The sequence below is a fragment of the Saccoglossus kowalevskii genome, chromosome 14 (genome assembly GCF_978046115.1).
Source record: "Saccoglossus kowalevskii chromosome 14, keSacKowa6.1, whole genome shotgun sequence".
Taxonomy (NCBI): Eukaryota; Metazoa; Hemichordata; class Enteropneusta; family Harrimaniidae; genus Saccoglossus; species Saccoglossus kowalevskii.
In genome coordinates, this window is record NC_140654.1 from 12430525 (window position 1) to 12446208 (window position 15684).

A 15684-nucleotide genomic window follows, 5' to 3' on the forward strand; every position below is an offset into this window, starting at 1 on the left:
GAATAATTAAATCTAGTAATTTTAGGGAGTGGTATATATGTGTTGTCGTAATATAACGTAAAAATAAATTGTAAGTGTCTCATAGAACTCTTTCACCATTAATTTTAACCCTTACAATTCCCCTGCACTGCCCCTTTTATTCATTTTATCTGTCCTCTTCATGTGCCACATATAGTTATCTGGAGCGCTATATAATTAGGCGTTCGTATTGGAATGTTAGTATCACGGTTCAGATTGAGAGAGTGAGCCCCAAATTACATGTAAGAAAAACATTCTTGCGTAAAATGAACGAGTTAGATCCTTTCACAAATTATTGACAGCCTCATTAGCAAAATTTATTTTGTTCACGTAAACTTCAATGAAATCGTAGACGTTATCTGTCAGAGAGTTAGTGATACTCTATCGCAAACAATATTTAGTTTATCTGCTATATCGAACTATTTTTGATTATAAAATTACCTTTAAGATTATTAACCCTTCTGTGCCTATCTTAAACACTTGTGATGATGTTGCGGAGAATTTTATAGTGATTCACTCTTATCCTCGGGGGCGGAGCTACGTCACAGACGTTCCACGTTGCTAAGACGCGCACCACTGTACCATGCATTTCTATGGGCTCTGTGCGCGCTGCTGTGGAATGCCGGTCGAGCCGGAGAAAATTCGAGAAAACAACACAAACTCAACTTTGAAGTAATTCCGAACAACCAAATTTATATATGTTACACACGTAGGGCTAATCTTGTTGCACTGTTCAGAGGAGTCTCAACAATCATCCCAAAGTACCGTTTTCTGCGAGTTTTGGGCCTTTGTTTTCACCGCCGCGGGTTGCCAGGCGGTGAAAATGCCCGGATGTCCGCCCCCGAGGATATCAGCAAAATTGCTTTCACCATCTTGCCAAAAAGTCGGTATTGAGTTAAAATTTGTTTACCAATTGTTATCCAATGGTTTATGTATATCATATTTTCAAGAACGTTTTATTAAAATGTTCAGTCGATATATATACTGACATCGTGACAGTGACAGTATGTAATAGTAGAAGAGGTAAAAAGGACACAAAATATTAAATGATATGAAAGTCGAGTTACTATGCAAACGTGGATAGTAGTCATATTATCCATGGTATTTGTTTGACTTTTTCGGTATTGCTAGATGGTGTTGTGATAATCGTTTTAAACTGATGCATGAGAAACTATTAATGAGGTGTTCATTTTTTGAATTATTCATATTTTAACACTGATATTGAAGTCTCCACTATCACATTTACAGTATGTATTAAAATCTACTGATGGCGTCAATACGCTTATGTTGCGGCCAATAAATATTTCAGACAATAAATTGCCTACTGTCATTGTTAATCTGAACTCACAATGACTTCTAATACACACTGTGACCCTCCATCATTGTACCCAATGCAAATAGGTTGGCCAATAAAACACATTAAATACCATAAATGTGACTGGAAATATGATTCGACTGTAGTAATCAATTTGCTCAGGACTTAATTCGCACACAAACGGGCAGCTTCTGTTAAAGCCATAATGTAACTCAGTGGTTGTGTTGTCAGCTCCTCTAAGCGAAGATCCAGCAGGATGCAGTTGTTCTTGTTCATTTCTACTTCCAGTGTGGGCCTACATTGAATATATAGTAATATAGATATATGTCAAAAGAAATTGACGGAGTGAAATATATTTGCTAAGATCTCATAAAGTATGATTAGCTTCCGCTTGGAAGTAAATCTCAACAATGGGCAAACATAACATCTATAAACAAACATAGTCATGGTCACTGACCAGCTCATATAGAAACACTGTCTACTACACACACTTACAACATTACTTTGTTTTTCTTTAAGGGAATTGACCATTTCAGATGATGTTTGTCTTCGTCGACTTTGCCTTTTTATCCGTAAACTAATGTAGTTTACCGCAGCGTATTCTACTAAAGCAGCGAATACAAAAACAAGACAAGCCGACATCCACACGTCGATTGCCTGAAACAGAAGATACGATATTTTTATCTCAACATTATTGATATTTCCATGACGCAATATATATGTATATAATATACAATACGTGGATTCGCATGAAAACTGGAGATTAGTCTACCACATTTTACCTTCAGATGTGCTATTTTTGGCATCGTTCCCTGAATTCCATTCATCTGTGTACACAACGTCAACAAGGCAGTCATCACGAGTGAAACACGAGCTGGTTCAGAGTTCGGGTTGATCCAAAACGAAAACCATGACAACACGACAATCAGTAAGCTCGGAAGGTAATTTGACAATATAAACATCTCTTTCTGTCTTTGTAATCTGAATGTCGCAGTAAGGTGTGAGAAACTACCTATAACAATATTACATGTCATCAGCATCCCCAGACAGGTGGCAGATATTGCATGTTGTTTTTATTGTAGTTCTAGATGTGACGTTTGTGAGAGAAAATTAGATTTTGTAGCCAAATTGGGTTTACCAATAGGTAATCATTGTACCTATTGTACACGCAGTAATTGAGTTACATCACGTTTACACACAATGACACAATCACAATATATCAAATAAAACTGCAAGCAGCAATGTTTGGGTTAAATTCTGGACCAAAGCCCAATCTGGTTATTACAACAGTATGTAATGAAATATTTGTTTATAGATTATGTGGCATATATATATACTACAACATTAATAATTTTTACAAGATATAATATCCGAATTACTTAATACATTTGGTTCTGCAAAGAATTGAGCAACAACATAACAAATACCAGGAATCAAGACATAAAATAAACACTAATATGCATTGGAAAAATGTATCACCTACCTGTAGTGTAGTTCCTTGTGATTAGCTGTCTGACTATTGTTGCATCAACAAACTCAAATTGTGGTAATGAAATCCCTTGTGGGACTGCAAAGGCTTCAAGATCATCGTCTTCTGCTGCCCATTGCAGAATCACGTCATCAGTTGTGTAAGCAACTTTACAAGAAAACATATCAAATGCTATAATGTCTTAAAATATACGAACTGAATTCAAACTAAAGCAGCGACTGTATTACAAAGCATTTTGAATTTAGTTATGCATGATTTTATATGCCAGTCTTTTTAGAAACTCGCGTAATCACTTCAGATTTAATATTTTTGATGTGTGCGTTTCAGCCTTGAAATACTTTGCGAGATACAACACAGTTTCTTTAACAAAAAATAACGTATACTTATTGTCGTAGGATTAACACCAAATCAGCTTTAAGGTGACAATGAGAGGAACTCGAATGTGTCCAGACAAACTATTTCATGGATTATTTACCAATATGTTGTGGTTTGAGTTGGGGTCAATGCGACTAAAACAGAAATTAAAATTTAGGACACTAATTTTCAAAATGCATTACTTGAATAAAACTGACCAGACACATTCAATTTACCAGACTATTGAACAACTATGAAAAGTGAAAACAAAACTTCTTATCACCAGAATAAATGCGTAATTATTTTTTTACAAATATTTTTTTACAGATACGGGCATGACAAACACACCTTTGAAAAGCTTGAAGTCTGGCAATTTCAAAAAAAATTACTTTTCTGGGTCTATTTGTAGTCGTTTGGTCCCAATTAGAAGAGGAAAACAAGTATGCAAATAATAGTCCCGCTACCTTAAATCAACATACCAAGAAACTCTCACTTGTCGATGTAAATTCTTGTTGATATTTGCATTGTGATGCAGTTGTCAACTGTAATTAGGATTATTGTTACAATAAATGTTCATCATTATTGTTTTCATATTTCCTTATTTGCATATTTATATCTACTTTAGCCCTCAATATTTATTACTACTGTGCATTGATGTTGATGCTACTTTGCGTGTCTTCACTTAATGATGTTACCTGAACCAATGTATCATCAGTTCGTATCAGACATTCATATATATATATATATACTAATAAGAGTATTACATACAACTTTCAATCTCAATGTTGCATTCCTGTTCATCCATTGGATAACGCTCTAGTCGCATCATACAGCTTAATGTTATAGTGAACCTGTAAAATAAATATAACATTTGAGAGGCAGTATGGTGGTCATTTTTTGTGTGTTTTTCATCTCACATATATATGTGTATTTATTGTACTATATTAATTAACTCACTCAAGATGAGGAACATTCAAACTTTGAGAATAGGACAGCCATACCTTGCGCTGTGTAGAACAGTTCCATCAGGATAAATACGTAAAAGTATATTCTCTGTTGTCAGTTTATGAAAGTGTCCAGACTTCTCATCTGGGAAAAAGAGTGGTGGTATCCAGACTTCTCTAACTCCATCCGAATGAAATGTCAGAATGTGATTAGCGGCATCATGGTACCGTAGTCGTGGATCGTTCCATCGTGTACGAAGAAATAATTTAACGGTATAATCCTAAAGGATAACCATAAACAATGCTTATATGAACATGTTTGTAATCGTTTCTTCCAGATGATTCAGACACAGTAAGAACGTCCCATAGTTGTATTCCAATTTGCATTTCGCCTTACACTCTCAGTCATTCAGAAAGTGTTCATGACAGTCTTTGCGAAAATACTCCGATTGCATATGTGATTGTCTGAATCAAAATCACCGTAAGTATTGTAATTAAATAAAAATATAATACGCCGACCTGTTTTTGTATTAAGGTTAGAACAAAAAAAAACAGATCTACCCATGCGCTGGTATGTCGCACACTGGCTCGTAATTATTAATTTGACATAAATCATCAATGTCATGCGTAGTCCCAGATATCTGATATATTTAGATATGGTAAGCTGGTAAGTCGTCACCTGCGCATGCGTCAGATGGCCATAGCGTACCATTGTTTACAAACAAGCGTCTACCCATGAGTCTTCGCGTATTTAGCGTGTGTTGTTATCGTCGCTTGGGACGCAATTCCCACGCGTGCGCAGGTGACAAGTGGCAATGTATGTAGTGTGTGTACTTGTCGCACTGTGTGTCGACTGTAATTGACACTTTTTATAAGATGTAATGATCGAGATATTTTAGAATTCCTTATTAGTATCTTATATTTACTCACCATTTCCGTTCCTGCTGTTGCGTGGAAGCTATTAATATGCACGCTAGTTGTTACAACAACTGCTGCTCCTGGGTGTGAGTGAATAAAATGTAAGTATTGTATTATTTTTTCTCACAAATCGCATCACGTACATTAACTGGAATCAATCAACGAATAAATCAACAGTAGTAGCACTCAATAGCATTGGTTAAGAAAGCAACAGACACAATTAATGATCGGGATAACTACTGCCACAGAGTCGAATTAGTCATATAATCCTCCCACAATATTTTTAATATATATAAACACGATCATTGATAACATGACTTTGTTCTATGCTACCATATTACTTATTAATATTACATATTACTAAAATCTATAAGACTAGGTATTTAATTGTTTATTGTGAAAAATAGAAACACGAGTATTCATATTTCAAGAACATGCAATACAACCATCTGTTCTTGGTCGTAACCAGTGTTGCAGCAAATAAAGCTCCAGTTTTTCTATGTATACCAGTACCAGTATTATTATATTAATACCAGTACATATACATTTAAAATATTTTTATAATTGTTAGTGTGTGAGAACTATACAATTCCATATGTTTGAGATGTTTATTACGGCATTTAACTGATACTTAAATTATACTATTTTAGGCCATAATCGTAATTGCGTTTGTATGATATAATTAACTAACATTTGAATGAGAAAATGTCTGACTGTGCTTGTACATATTTTTTATTTGGTCGATTAATTGCTAAGGGACATAAAACAATGACTGATACTTTGTCTGTTTACCTTTATTAAACAACATACATTATGATAGTAATATCTGTTATATTATATAACTTTATTTTCCTATTATTATATGTTATTATGTTTTTCATTAAGCGTGGATGCTGACTGTAAGAAAGTGGGTTTGTGAGCATGAATTTCTGAAATTCGTTATTTAAGCAGTACAATTGCTCTGTTACAACTGTGTTCTATCCATCAATATGTTACCAGTCTGAGATTGATTGGCTACTCATCCGTTGCATCAACATATCAATTTCTGGCGTCAATGGAGTATTTTTTTAAGATTGGACATGAGGACACTCGATCTCGTGGTGAACACGTGACTTTTCAAAATGCTCTGCTTAACCCCCAACCAGAAATAAACTCATTCACATAGTTACATCCTAGATCATGAGTAGTACACAGCACATATGACATTTATAACGCTCAACACAACGCTTAATTTATATTATATATAAACGCAACACACTTATAATCATTAAGTTTCATATCACAAATTCAACTCGTCGAGTACCTTAGCACGGCCAACGTCCAGCCCGGCAACATCATGATAGTAAACTAAACGCAAAACTTACAAACAAATATATCTAACAAGTGATCAGTTATTGAGTGTATTTACAGTCAGACTTTGACTTTTTACTACTTTAAAATATGAAAATCATGAAATTGAAATTGTAGATATTTTTTATTTATATGAACGTGGACATTAGACTGTATTGGGTCCCATCCGACGCATACGTGCATTTGAACGATATTAGAACACGAGTTTTACAATAATAAGTCGTTATTTAAACAACCTTTGGCAAAGCATTCCTCATAACCCATACACATAAGCGTTGGACTATTTATATGCATCAAAGCATCCTTTGCTATGTTCCTGAAACAAAGTACGTTTTATTGAGATGTGACTACACGTAAACACAATAGACTATTATGCTAATTAACAATAGATCAATATATTTCGCTGAATAGTGTGACCATCATTGTTTGTGTTTTAAATGATGAAAAACAATAAATGGAATTATTTCATTTCAATTTATTTTATTTCATTTCTTACGATTGACTATAACTTCCAATTGATGTGAGCGGATACAAAACTAGAACTATGCTACCTGCATTTTGTTGTGTAGATTTACGAGAGCATTTAAGTTAATGAATGGATCAAAACATATACATATGCATTATATCGTTCCACTGTGATACAGATATATTTTCTACGCCAATGTTACAACAATACATTTTGAGAAAGATTACTCTATTAAGTAGAACGAAATACATTGGTTACCTTGTGTTTAATATTGCTAGTATAATTTCAGAATATTATTGTATGCGAAATATCGACATGTAGTTCATGTTGCTCATCTGTTTATTCAGTATTTTTTTTATATATAAAACGAAGTCAATGCTTAGCTACTTTCAAGATTGACCCTGATTGGCAGTTTGGCAAAACAGCTTGCTTGTTGACAAGTTTTTTCGACCTATCAAACTGTGTCTTATATACATGTCTCGACTCAGCTGCCCAATTGTCATGATTGTTCTTGGAATATAAGGTGTAAATAATAACTGTAGTCTGATGACTACATGCAGTTGTATATTAACCTTTTTGGAGAAAAAGATAATGAATATTTAATGTACACTAAATGTAGACGTTAATGTTCCCATTGATGTCAACACATGACATTCGCATGTAACACATATGAGGTGGCAAATACAAAAGAAAATCAACTGAACGATTTAAACTTACCGTGAAAATTCGGTCTGAATTTTTTATCATAGTCACCTCCTAAAAGGTTGCTCGAATTCGTTATTTCCGGTTCCTTTGCGGAGTCCATCGCCTCTGGTGATGTGACATCATCCATTCGTGTCATGTGACTATGTAAAACAAAGCATTGACGTCAACAATATTTTAATTTATATTTGGATAACGAAAATATGAAGCGAAATATGAAGGAATGTGCAGGACCTAGACGAAACACAACTATGCAGTATTGTGGCGGTAATAATCATTCATTCACCAATCCAAACCTCTTCGGTAGAACATACATGGTGTGTGTGTGATTGGGTGTGTGAGTGTCGTTTCAATTTAGAAAGCGGTATTGAGTTTATTTCAAACTATTATATTCATATCGATAACAGTGTCGCAGGTCTGTAACCGTGCGTTTACACAATAAACATAGTGCTTGTATTTTGTTAATTGCTGGTATAACAACAAAAATATTAAGTTATACGGTTGGCAATAAGTGTAAATATAATTTGATATATTTAGGATGATCTACGAGAATTTTTCATTTACCTTTCTGATACATGAGACTTTGTTTTGTGTGTGCATTTGTTACATGAAAACTAAACCTAATTTTATCCAATTACGCTTTCATAATTACTGCAGGAAATTACGGAGACGTTAGTCCAGGGTCGTCATAACACACCGAAACATTAGTTAACGGGAAATGTACCAATATTTACATCTTTTAGAAAGTAAATGGCACGTTTCACAACACAGTGTTAAAGTGGGTTGCTGAGTTTAGACTGAACCTGGTTTTACGAAGAATGCTCAATTGCGTGCAGACTAAAACTCAAATCGTATAATATATTTAAGCTATGTCGTTTGTCACAGACGTGAACGAGTAATGCTCAGTGCATTCAATTTGAAAAAAAGTCAATTGCAGTACAGCAATATACAATATCAATATAAATATCAGCCACAAACAAAGCCGAACACAAATAGAAATATTCATTTCATTTCAGAAAATATTTCAAATGTAACCATGGATCTTCTACCAGCAACAATTTGTTTTTATTATTCTGTTTTTACCTTTACAATATGTGTGTACTATATTACACTAGTTTACATATATAAACAAACATAATTTATTCGATAATATCTATACAGACCTTCTCGATTTAAACAAAACAAAGATGTATGTGTAATTTTACTATCTGAATTGTTTTCTATCATTTTACATAACTTTAACATACTACTTCATATTCTGATACAGATATGGGTAAGTTACCATCGAAACGGACATTTTGGAAATAGTGTGGATATGGTTTCTACGGAATTACATTTTGGGGATACGTAGGAATTAATAGTTGAGATCTACATAGCGTTTCTATGGAAATGAAAATGTTTTTCAATGAAAATTCGTTGCCAGACAATTGAAAAGATTAACGATACATTTTCATCAGTTTTAAATGCCATTCATTTGTACGATAACATTTGTCAATAGTGTCAACACCATCTAGCAAAGAAATACCATCTCAAATATTTTGCTTTTGATGTACTCCCCATTTACAAATTTCACTTTGTTTAAGTTGGGTTGTGTTTACTGTCACTGTCTGCCACAGTGCCAATGTTCAGAGTATGCGAAGGCGATTCGCGAGGTTACTTTGTAACTTATGGGAATACAATGACAGACGAATAATAAAATGCTAGAATGCATTCAATTCTTCTTTATTTTATCAATACTCTGCATGGTTATTTTTTTTCCAGACAATATCATCAAATTGTCGTCTGTCGTAAAGTTGGAAATGCTACGATGAAAACGACAAAGTTGAATATTTTATAGGAAGATAACTAATACATTCTACAAACGTATGTGTCTATACATGGTAACAATTCTTGTCAGTGAACATGAAATTATGCAGTCATTAACACTGAAATAATTTGCAGATTAAAACTGAATTAATTAATGTAATGTCTAGACAGTTCTCATAAAGATGGCATGCTATTAAATGTGTTATATGTCAAGTGATTGTTGGACGAGAAACGTGCAGTATTAATGTTTGTTGGCCTTATGTCCTACCTGAACAGTATCATTATAATTGCAGCACGTAAAAATGTCATACTGAGGTAAGGTATAACGCACTCTAAAGACTTGTACGCGTCTGTATGAAAATAATAAAAAACGATATTAATATTGTGTTACATGATTTATATTCTAACGGCGTATACGTGTGTGAGATTCATCTTTTTTGTTTCACAGCGATGTGTTTCTTAAAGCGAATAATTATACATACATGACCAATGTAAAACCACTGAGACACCATCACTGCGAATTAAAACATGGTCAGTTGTATACCAACGTACGACATGGTATTGGTACAGCATTCGTAATTAGCGTAACAGCATACCGTATGTTCCGTTGCCAACACCATAGTCTATGAGAACACTGTTACCTAGACTAAATAACACAGTAACAACATCGCGTAACACTGTCGATTCCTGCATGAGTTATGGCAGGTAATTTAGCACAGGCACTTAAATACGTTATTTACAAAGAGTCAGACACGATACAATCATGTATTTGATTTAATTAGTATAATTGTTGCAAACTGTGTATAATAATACGCGTTGAATGCGTCTCACTGATCTATACATATGGAGAGTAGAAGCCGATTAATGTAATGGTATACGACAACAATATAAACAAACATTGTATTATGAACACATGTTAGGATACTTATTTGTACTCACCTTTCTAAGATATAACCTAATGTGTATATAAAACTCAGGATGTTAGACGGCAATCACATAATGGGCAATTATGCTCTGAATTGCTAACATATGTTTCGATCAGTACTTGGTGTACAGTTGATGGCGCTTTCTAGGTTTACCAGATATTCGCTCTTCGTTATGTAGCTGTTGTACGCAAAAAATGAAAACACATAAATCGTACATTTTTATCTCACATTCATGTATCATAGAGCGACGTATTATATTATATACGTCATCATAAGTTATTTATGTTCGGTTTACCTCATATACTCACATGGTATATTCATGTTGAGCCAACAAGTCATTTGAGGAATGTAGCATAATTATTAATTTGGGCGTCAATTCAATCCGCGTGTTTTTACAATGTGAGACGGTTAATAGACATGCGTGAAACGAACTTAGGCTGCGGGAATATTATAATCATCTTTGTAGTTTTAGCGACACTTTAAACTACCCCCCAAGAAATCTCTACTTTAATATGTAAGGTAATTACTACAGGAATGCACTAAATAAATTGAATGTTGTTGGTGAGTGCCGAGAACAGCATGATGATACAATTGTGTTATTATTGTTCAGCTTTAAATTAACAAAGCACCAGTTTTACAATTTACAAATCGCAAAACGATCTGTTTTGGATTTTTTGCCACAGTATGTTCAGCATGTTTGGATTTTGAGACCGATTAACAATTTTGTTTGAGAACTTTTTCCGATATTTATTGTCACAGTATTTATATATTTTAACATCGGATAGTATACTAGTTAACGTTAAATTTTGGAGTTTTGGAATGCCGATTTTTTGGCACGAATTAAGTGGTTGAGAATACCTGTACTTTGTAAAATATTTGAGAGGTGGGACAAAAATCTTCCAGTTTCTTCCAATGAATTTCCTGGAATGCAGTTTTGAGACTAAGAAGTATGTCATGGATTATTTGCTAAAATGTATGTCAGGGAAACTTGTTCACGATTTTTAGTTTTCTCAAGTAAATCACCCGTTGCACAGGGCGTCACAAACAGAATTTGTAACTGAAAACAACCAGAATCTTAAGGAGACATACCAGGAAGCGAAAACGGACTACTTGATAGGATAATAATCAAAAAGCGCAAATAGTAATGTCTACAAACTCTTTCTGGACCATATATAGCGCTCTTTGTTTTTTCATTGTCAGTGTAAGTGTTCTTAAAGTGCCTGTGCAATGCCCACTCTCACGTTAACTATTTTAGATCCGTGTCCTACTGAAGTGGGCAGTTATTGATTGTTTTTGTCAAAATGATTACTCCTATCCAAGTAAATTTAAGATATATCTCGTGCTGTAGCCACGCCCACCTATCCTGAAACGGTCGACTGTTTCCGGATTTCCGACTCTCGCCGAAAGTGCGCCACCAAATGCCAAAATATGAGAGGAAGCCATACTCCTGAGCTGTACTTATATAACACTGCGTGATTCAACATACTTTTAAACGATATACATTTTTCGGTCGGCATTTCTTTTTTTTGTCATTTTTTTTTTTTTTTTGAGATAGAGAGTTTTTAGAAGTTGTTTTCAGAACAAACGTTTGTGATGGTTAAACGTTGTGTTGTGGGCGGTTGCAGTAATACGTATAGTCATAGTGTAAGTATTCACACTTTTCCAAACGATCCGAAGGTGCGACGTCAGTAAACGAAAGCCGTGAAAACAACGAGAAAAGGTTGGGGTGGACCTTCTCCTTACAGCGTCATATGTAGTGTCCACTTCACCTCAGATTCTTTTTTCGAAAAACTGTCTTCGGCCGTGAAAAAACAACTAGGTTTTAAAGAGAAGCGCCGACAACTTAAACCTGGCGCAATACCAACAATTTTGAAAGAAATAGATTCCGAACCAGCCCATGATCACCGAGGCGGATTTCAGAAGAGAGAGAGACGTCGGGTAAGTGTTTCAAATCATTTGACTTGTTTTGCCATCCTGATTATCGCTTTATAGAGACAATTAAGTTTGCGTTATGTAAAGGTATCAATAATTTTTGATAGTAACACGAAAACGACGCGTCGGACAAACAGGAAATTACGCAGTCCTTACACACTGCTAATTGTTTTCATTTTCGCAGGCTAAAAGTTTCTGAATTGTTCGGTGATTGGTGCTGAATGTCGAATTCACACCTCTGTTACTTTCCTTCTAGCTTGATCTGCGAAATAATTTATGGGGGTACTGGACATCTCGACCCCAAAAAATCCCGACCCGTTTTTCATACCTACAGCCAAAACAAAAATTGAAAGTCAGCTTGGACTTTCAGTTATGAGACATGACAAAACAAACGCTGCCAGTGATAGATTTTGCGAATAAAAAACAAAATTAACGCAATCAAAGGCGCCGACCACACGCGTTGGAAATACTAGTAGATAGTACACGATGTTTCGAATTAAAAGATGTCGATCAACGTTGAACTAGATAGAGGTTCGCGTCGCCACATTGAGACAGGGTCGCGTCGATGCGGTGGGTCGAGATGTTCAATTTGGGTCGAAATGTCTTGGGTCGAGATGTCTAGAAATCATTTATGGAATAAGAATCCGGGCTTTGGCTGTCAATGCGTTATCACCAAGTAAATAAGTATGACAATCACGCTAACTCGAGTCCACTCTGAATTTGTCTGTATGTGTGTTGCTCTCAATTATTTTTGTTATCCAATTAAACGCCACCAGTCACGCACTTGTCCTCGTCGTGACCCGACGCGTTCACCCATTTCAACTGAATCTATTTCCACGCGGCGGTCATTTATTTAGTAACTGTGATTTGTCGTTTTTTAGTTATTTCCCTATTTTATTGATCACTATAGTTTAACGTCTAGAATGTCAAAATATGTTTTCTTTTTATTTTAATTTTGATGCTTCTACTGGAAATGTACTTCAATAGAGCATGTATGATATGATTCTTTATGGTTTTCTATCTACTATTGTTGAATCAAAATGCTCTCATTATAATTTACAGATTACGTAGAAGAGCTCTTCAATACACTAGACTTGTATGTTGGAGGAGATTGTGTATTACATACACTTGATGATGCACCCCTGCCACTCAACAGCCAGTATGCCCACCCTGACAAAGTCTCGGCAGTTCATTGCCACACTACAAGATTCACATAACAGTGTAAATACATTTCCAGATGCTGCAACAATTATGCTAATAAAAAACAGGCTACGTTACACAGTTCACAAATTTTATTTAGACTTGTGATGAACAAAGAAATATGACAATGTAAACATTGGATTGTCTGTACATGTATGTGAGGAAAATAATGTGAATAAAATTTAATTTGTACATGGATTACTATTACTATAGTATATGGTTTTAATTGAGTGACACTGTGTGACAATGAAAAAAGGAAACACATCTTCAGATTTTGGAATCTATGAAAAACCAAGATTTGGTAATTTAAGTCCTAAATAATTCTCTGACATAAATATTGATAAATCTGTTACTGCTCACTCTGGTAGTACTGTAGTCTTGTTCAATGAACTTCAAGTATCCCCTCGTTAACCTGTGGAGGTTTAGAAAATAAATAAGGTCACAATCTTTATTTGGCATTTGTTTATACGTAATTCATTCGTTTTATGATGCATCTTTTTTTACTATAATAAAGGCAACTATTATTATGTTATATATGTGTTTGAATTATGGATGAAAAAAATATTGAACACATTTACAATTAGTACATAAGTATAAGCAATTGCCACCCAATCCTCTCAAACGATTATTCAAAAAATAATTAATTTTTTTTTCTTCATTTTCTTTTCATAATAATATGTCATTTTTATTTCACCAAACATTTTTCAAATTTACGTTTAAAATTTTGAAACTTGCGGATGTAATGCACACCCGCGCTTCGTGTGAGGGGAAGCCAGGTCAAAACATTGGGCATTTTACGTGTGTAGAGCAGCCCACAGAGACGTCGGCCGATCCCAACAACCATATCAGAAATTGTTGATGGTGGAAAAAAATAAGAGGTTCATTTGTGCAAAAAAAAAATCAAACGTGATAAAGTAAAACGCCGATGACATTCGGGCCACACGAGACACTCACGCCTTCGACCATGAACGAAAATCCAATATATGGATGCCAATGCACGTTTGAACGAAGCAGGCAATATTTCTGAGGAAATTCGCGATCTAAGTTTATCGAGCATAATAAAGAGTTCACACATACCTCTTTGAAATTATCGATAAGATATTTTATAAAGAGTAGTAAGCTCAACTAGAACAAAAAAAACTAGAACTTCTTACCGACTCGAAAGTTGTCCAGTGCCGAGGTTCAGCGATAGTTTACAAACGTGCGCCGGGGACGGTGACATCACTGCGACCAGCCACACCAGAACGGACATATCTCGCATCTAACTCAATCCCATGCAACAAATTTGATATCCAAGTGTTCATTATGGCCCGTTCTTCCTCGACGAAAAAGTACATAAGTGACAATTTAGTCAAAGATGAGAAAACTGCACAAGAAATTTGCCTTATTTACACGTATCGGCAATGAACTCGTTCGTTACATAAAAACATGAGAAAGTGTCTATCGGCACGTAAATGAGTTACATGTGTACTATACACATGCTTCTAATAGTAAAGAGAAAATATACTATTATTATTACTAAAATATATGCACACTTTCTCGCATAACAGTTAGAACATTTGAAAAAAAATGTACAGCTATCTTTGTTGCTTTTAATGTTGCCATACGAATAAATCAAATCAGCCCACAAGTGCTGTACGACTGTAAGACACAATATTGCAATATTTTCCAGTGTAAATGTTTACCTATTCTTCTAAATTGCCTTTGATAAGTTTGTCTCCTTAACAAAAATGTGAACAAAATACAAGCGGGCTTTCTTAAATGAAACACGATAAAAGTTGACTTTGGCACGTAAAACGTTGATGGACGGTATTATCATATTTAATCTGGCTTGGTACTCTTGTGTCAATTGTTCATGAATAAACGTATAATTACAATTCTCTAGCTAGGGACAGTGTATAAATAATATGAGGTTATTGCGAGGATACCTCAAAGTATGCACGTCTGGTCTCCTTATTATTATACATCTTTTCCTTCCAAGGATACATCATTAGAATGCCGAAATTCAAAAAGTTTAGAACAGAATCAGGGAACTTCTTTTGTGCAGTACGGTCTAACCCTGGTGGCAGCCATGTTTGTTTTTATTATTAGAGGACGCTTACGCGAATAATCAGTCTATATTTAGAATTCGCATTTTCTAATATGGTAGGATGAAAATACACGTAAAATACCGCAAAATTACGGCACGCTGTAACTTTGTAATTTGTTGTTAAAAGCCAGTTGGCCATTTACAGTCTAGCTAGTAGTAAACTGAAACAATACTT

General features: G+C 34.8%; 1 protein-coding gene and 1 long non-coding RNA gene across 3 annotated transcripts in view; both read right to left on the reverse strand.

Annotated features, from left to right (window-relative positions):
* The window catches only part of LOC144356215 (glycine receptor subunit alpha-2-like), an 11605-nt gene extending 1550 nt beyond the window's left edge, over positions 1-10055 (reverse strand). Inside the window, exons 1-10 of the mRNA XM_085508199.1 lie at positions 9959-10055; positions 9631-9712; positions 7572-7699; positions 5051-5118; positions 4178-4401; positions 3945-4027; positions 2817-2969; positions 2116-2345; positions 1837-1990; positions 1407-1567 (exon numbers count right to left, since the gene is read on the reverse strand). Of these exons, the coding sequence (XP_085364325.1) occupies positions 1407-1567; positions 1837-1990; positions 2116-2345; positions 2817-2969; positions 3945-4027; positions 4178-4401; positions 5051-5118; positions 7572-7699; positions 9631-9712; positions 9959-10055 (1380 nt within the window). The remainder of the gene's footprint in view (positions 1-1406; positions 1568-1836; positions 1991-2115; positions 2346-2816; positions 2970-3944; positions 4028-4177; positions 4402-5050; positions 5119-7571; positions 7700-9630; positions 9713-9958) is intronic.
* The window catches only part of LOC146734455 (uncharacterized), a 396802-nt gene extending 382110 nt beyond the window's left edge, over positions 1-14692 (reverse strand). The window contains exons 1-2 of one of the 2 annotated variants that reach the window (XR_014931607.1): positions 14575-14692; positions 13499-13832 (exon numbers count right to left, since the gene is read on the reverse strand). This is a non-coding gene — a long non-coding RNA (uncharacterized LOC146734455). Of the gene's footprint in view, positions 1-13494; positions 13833-14574 lie in introns of those variants that run through there. The other variant, XR_014931606.1, reaches the window with a different exon arrangement.
* Between the last annotated feature and the right edge of the window lie 992 nt (positions 14693-15684).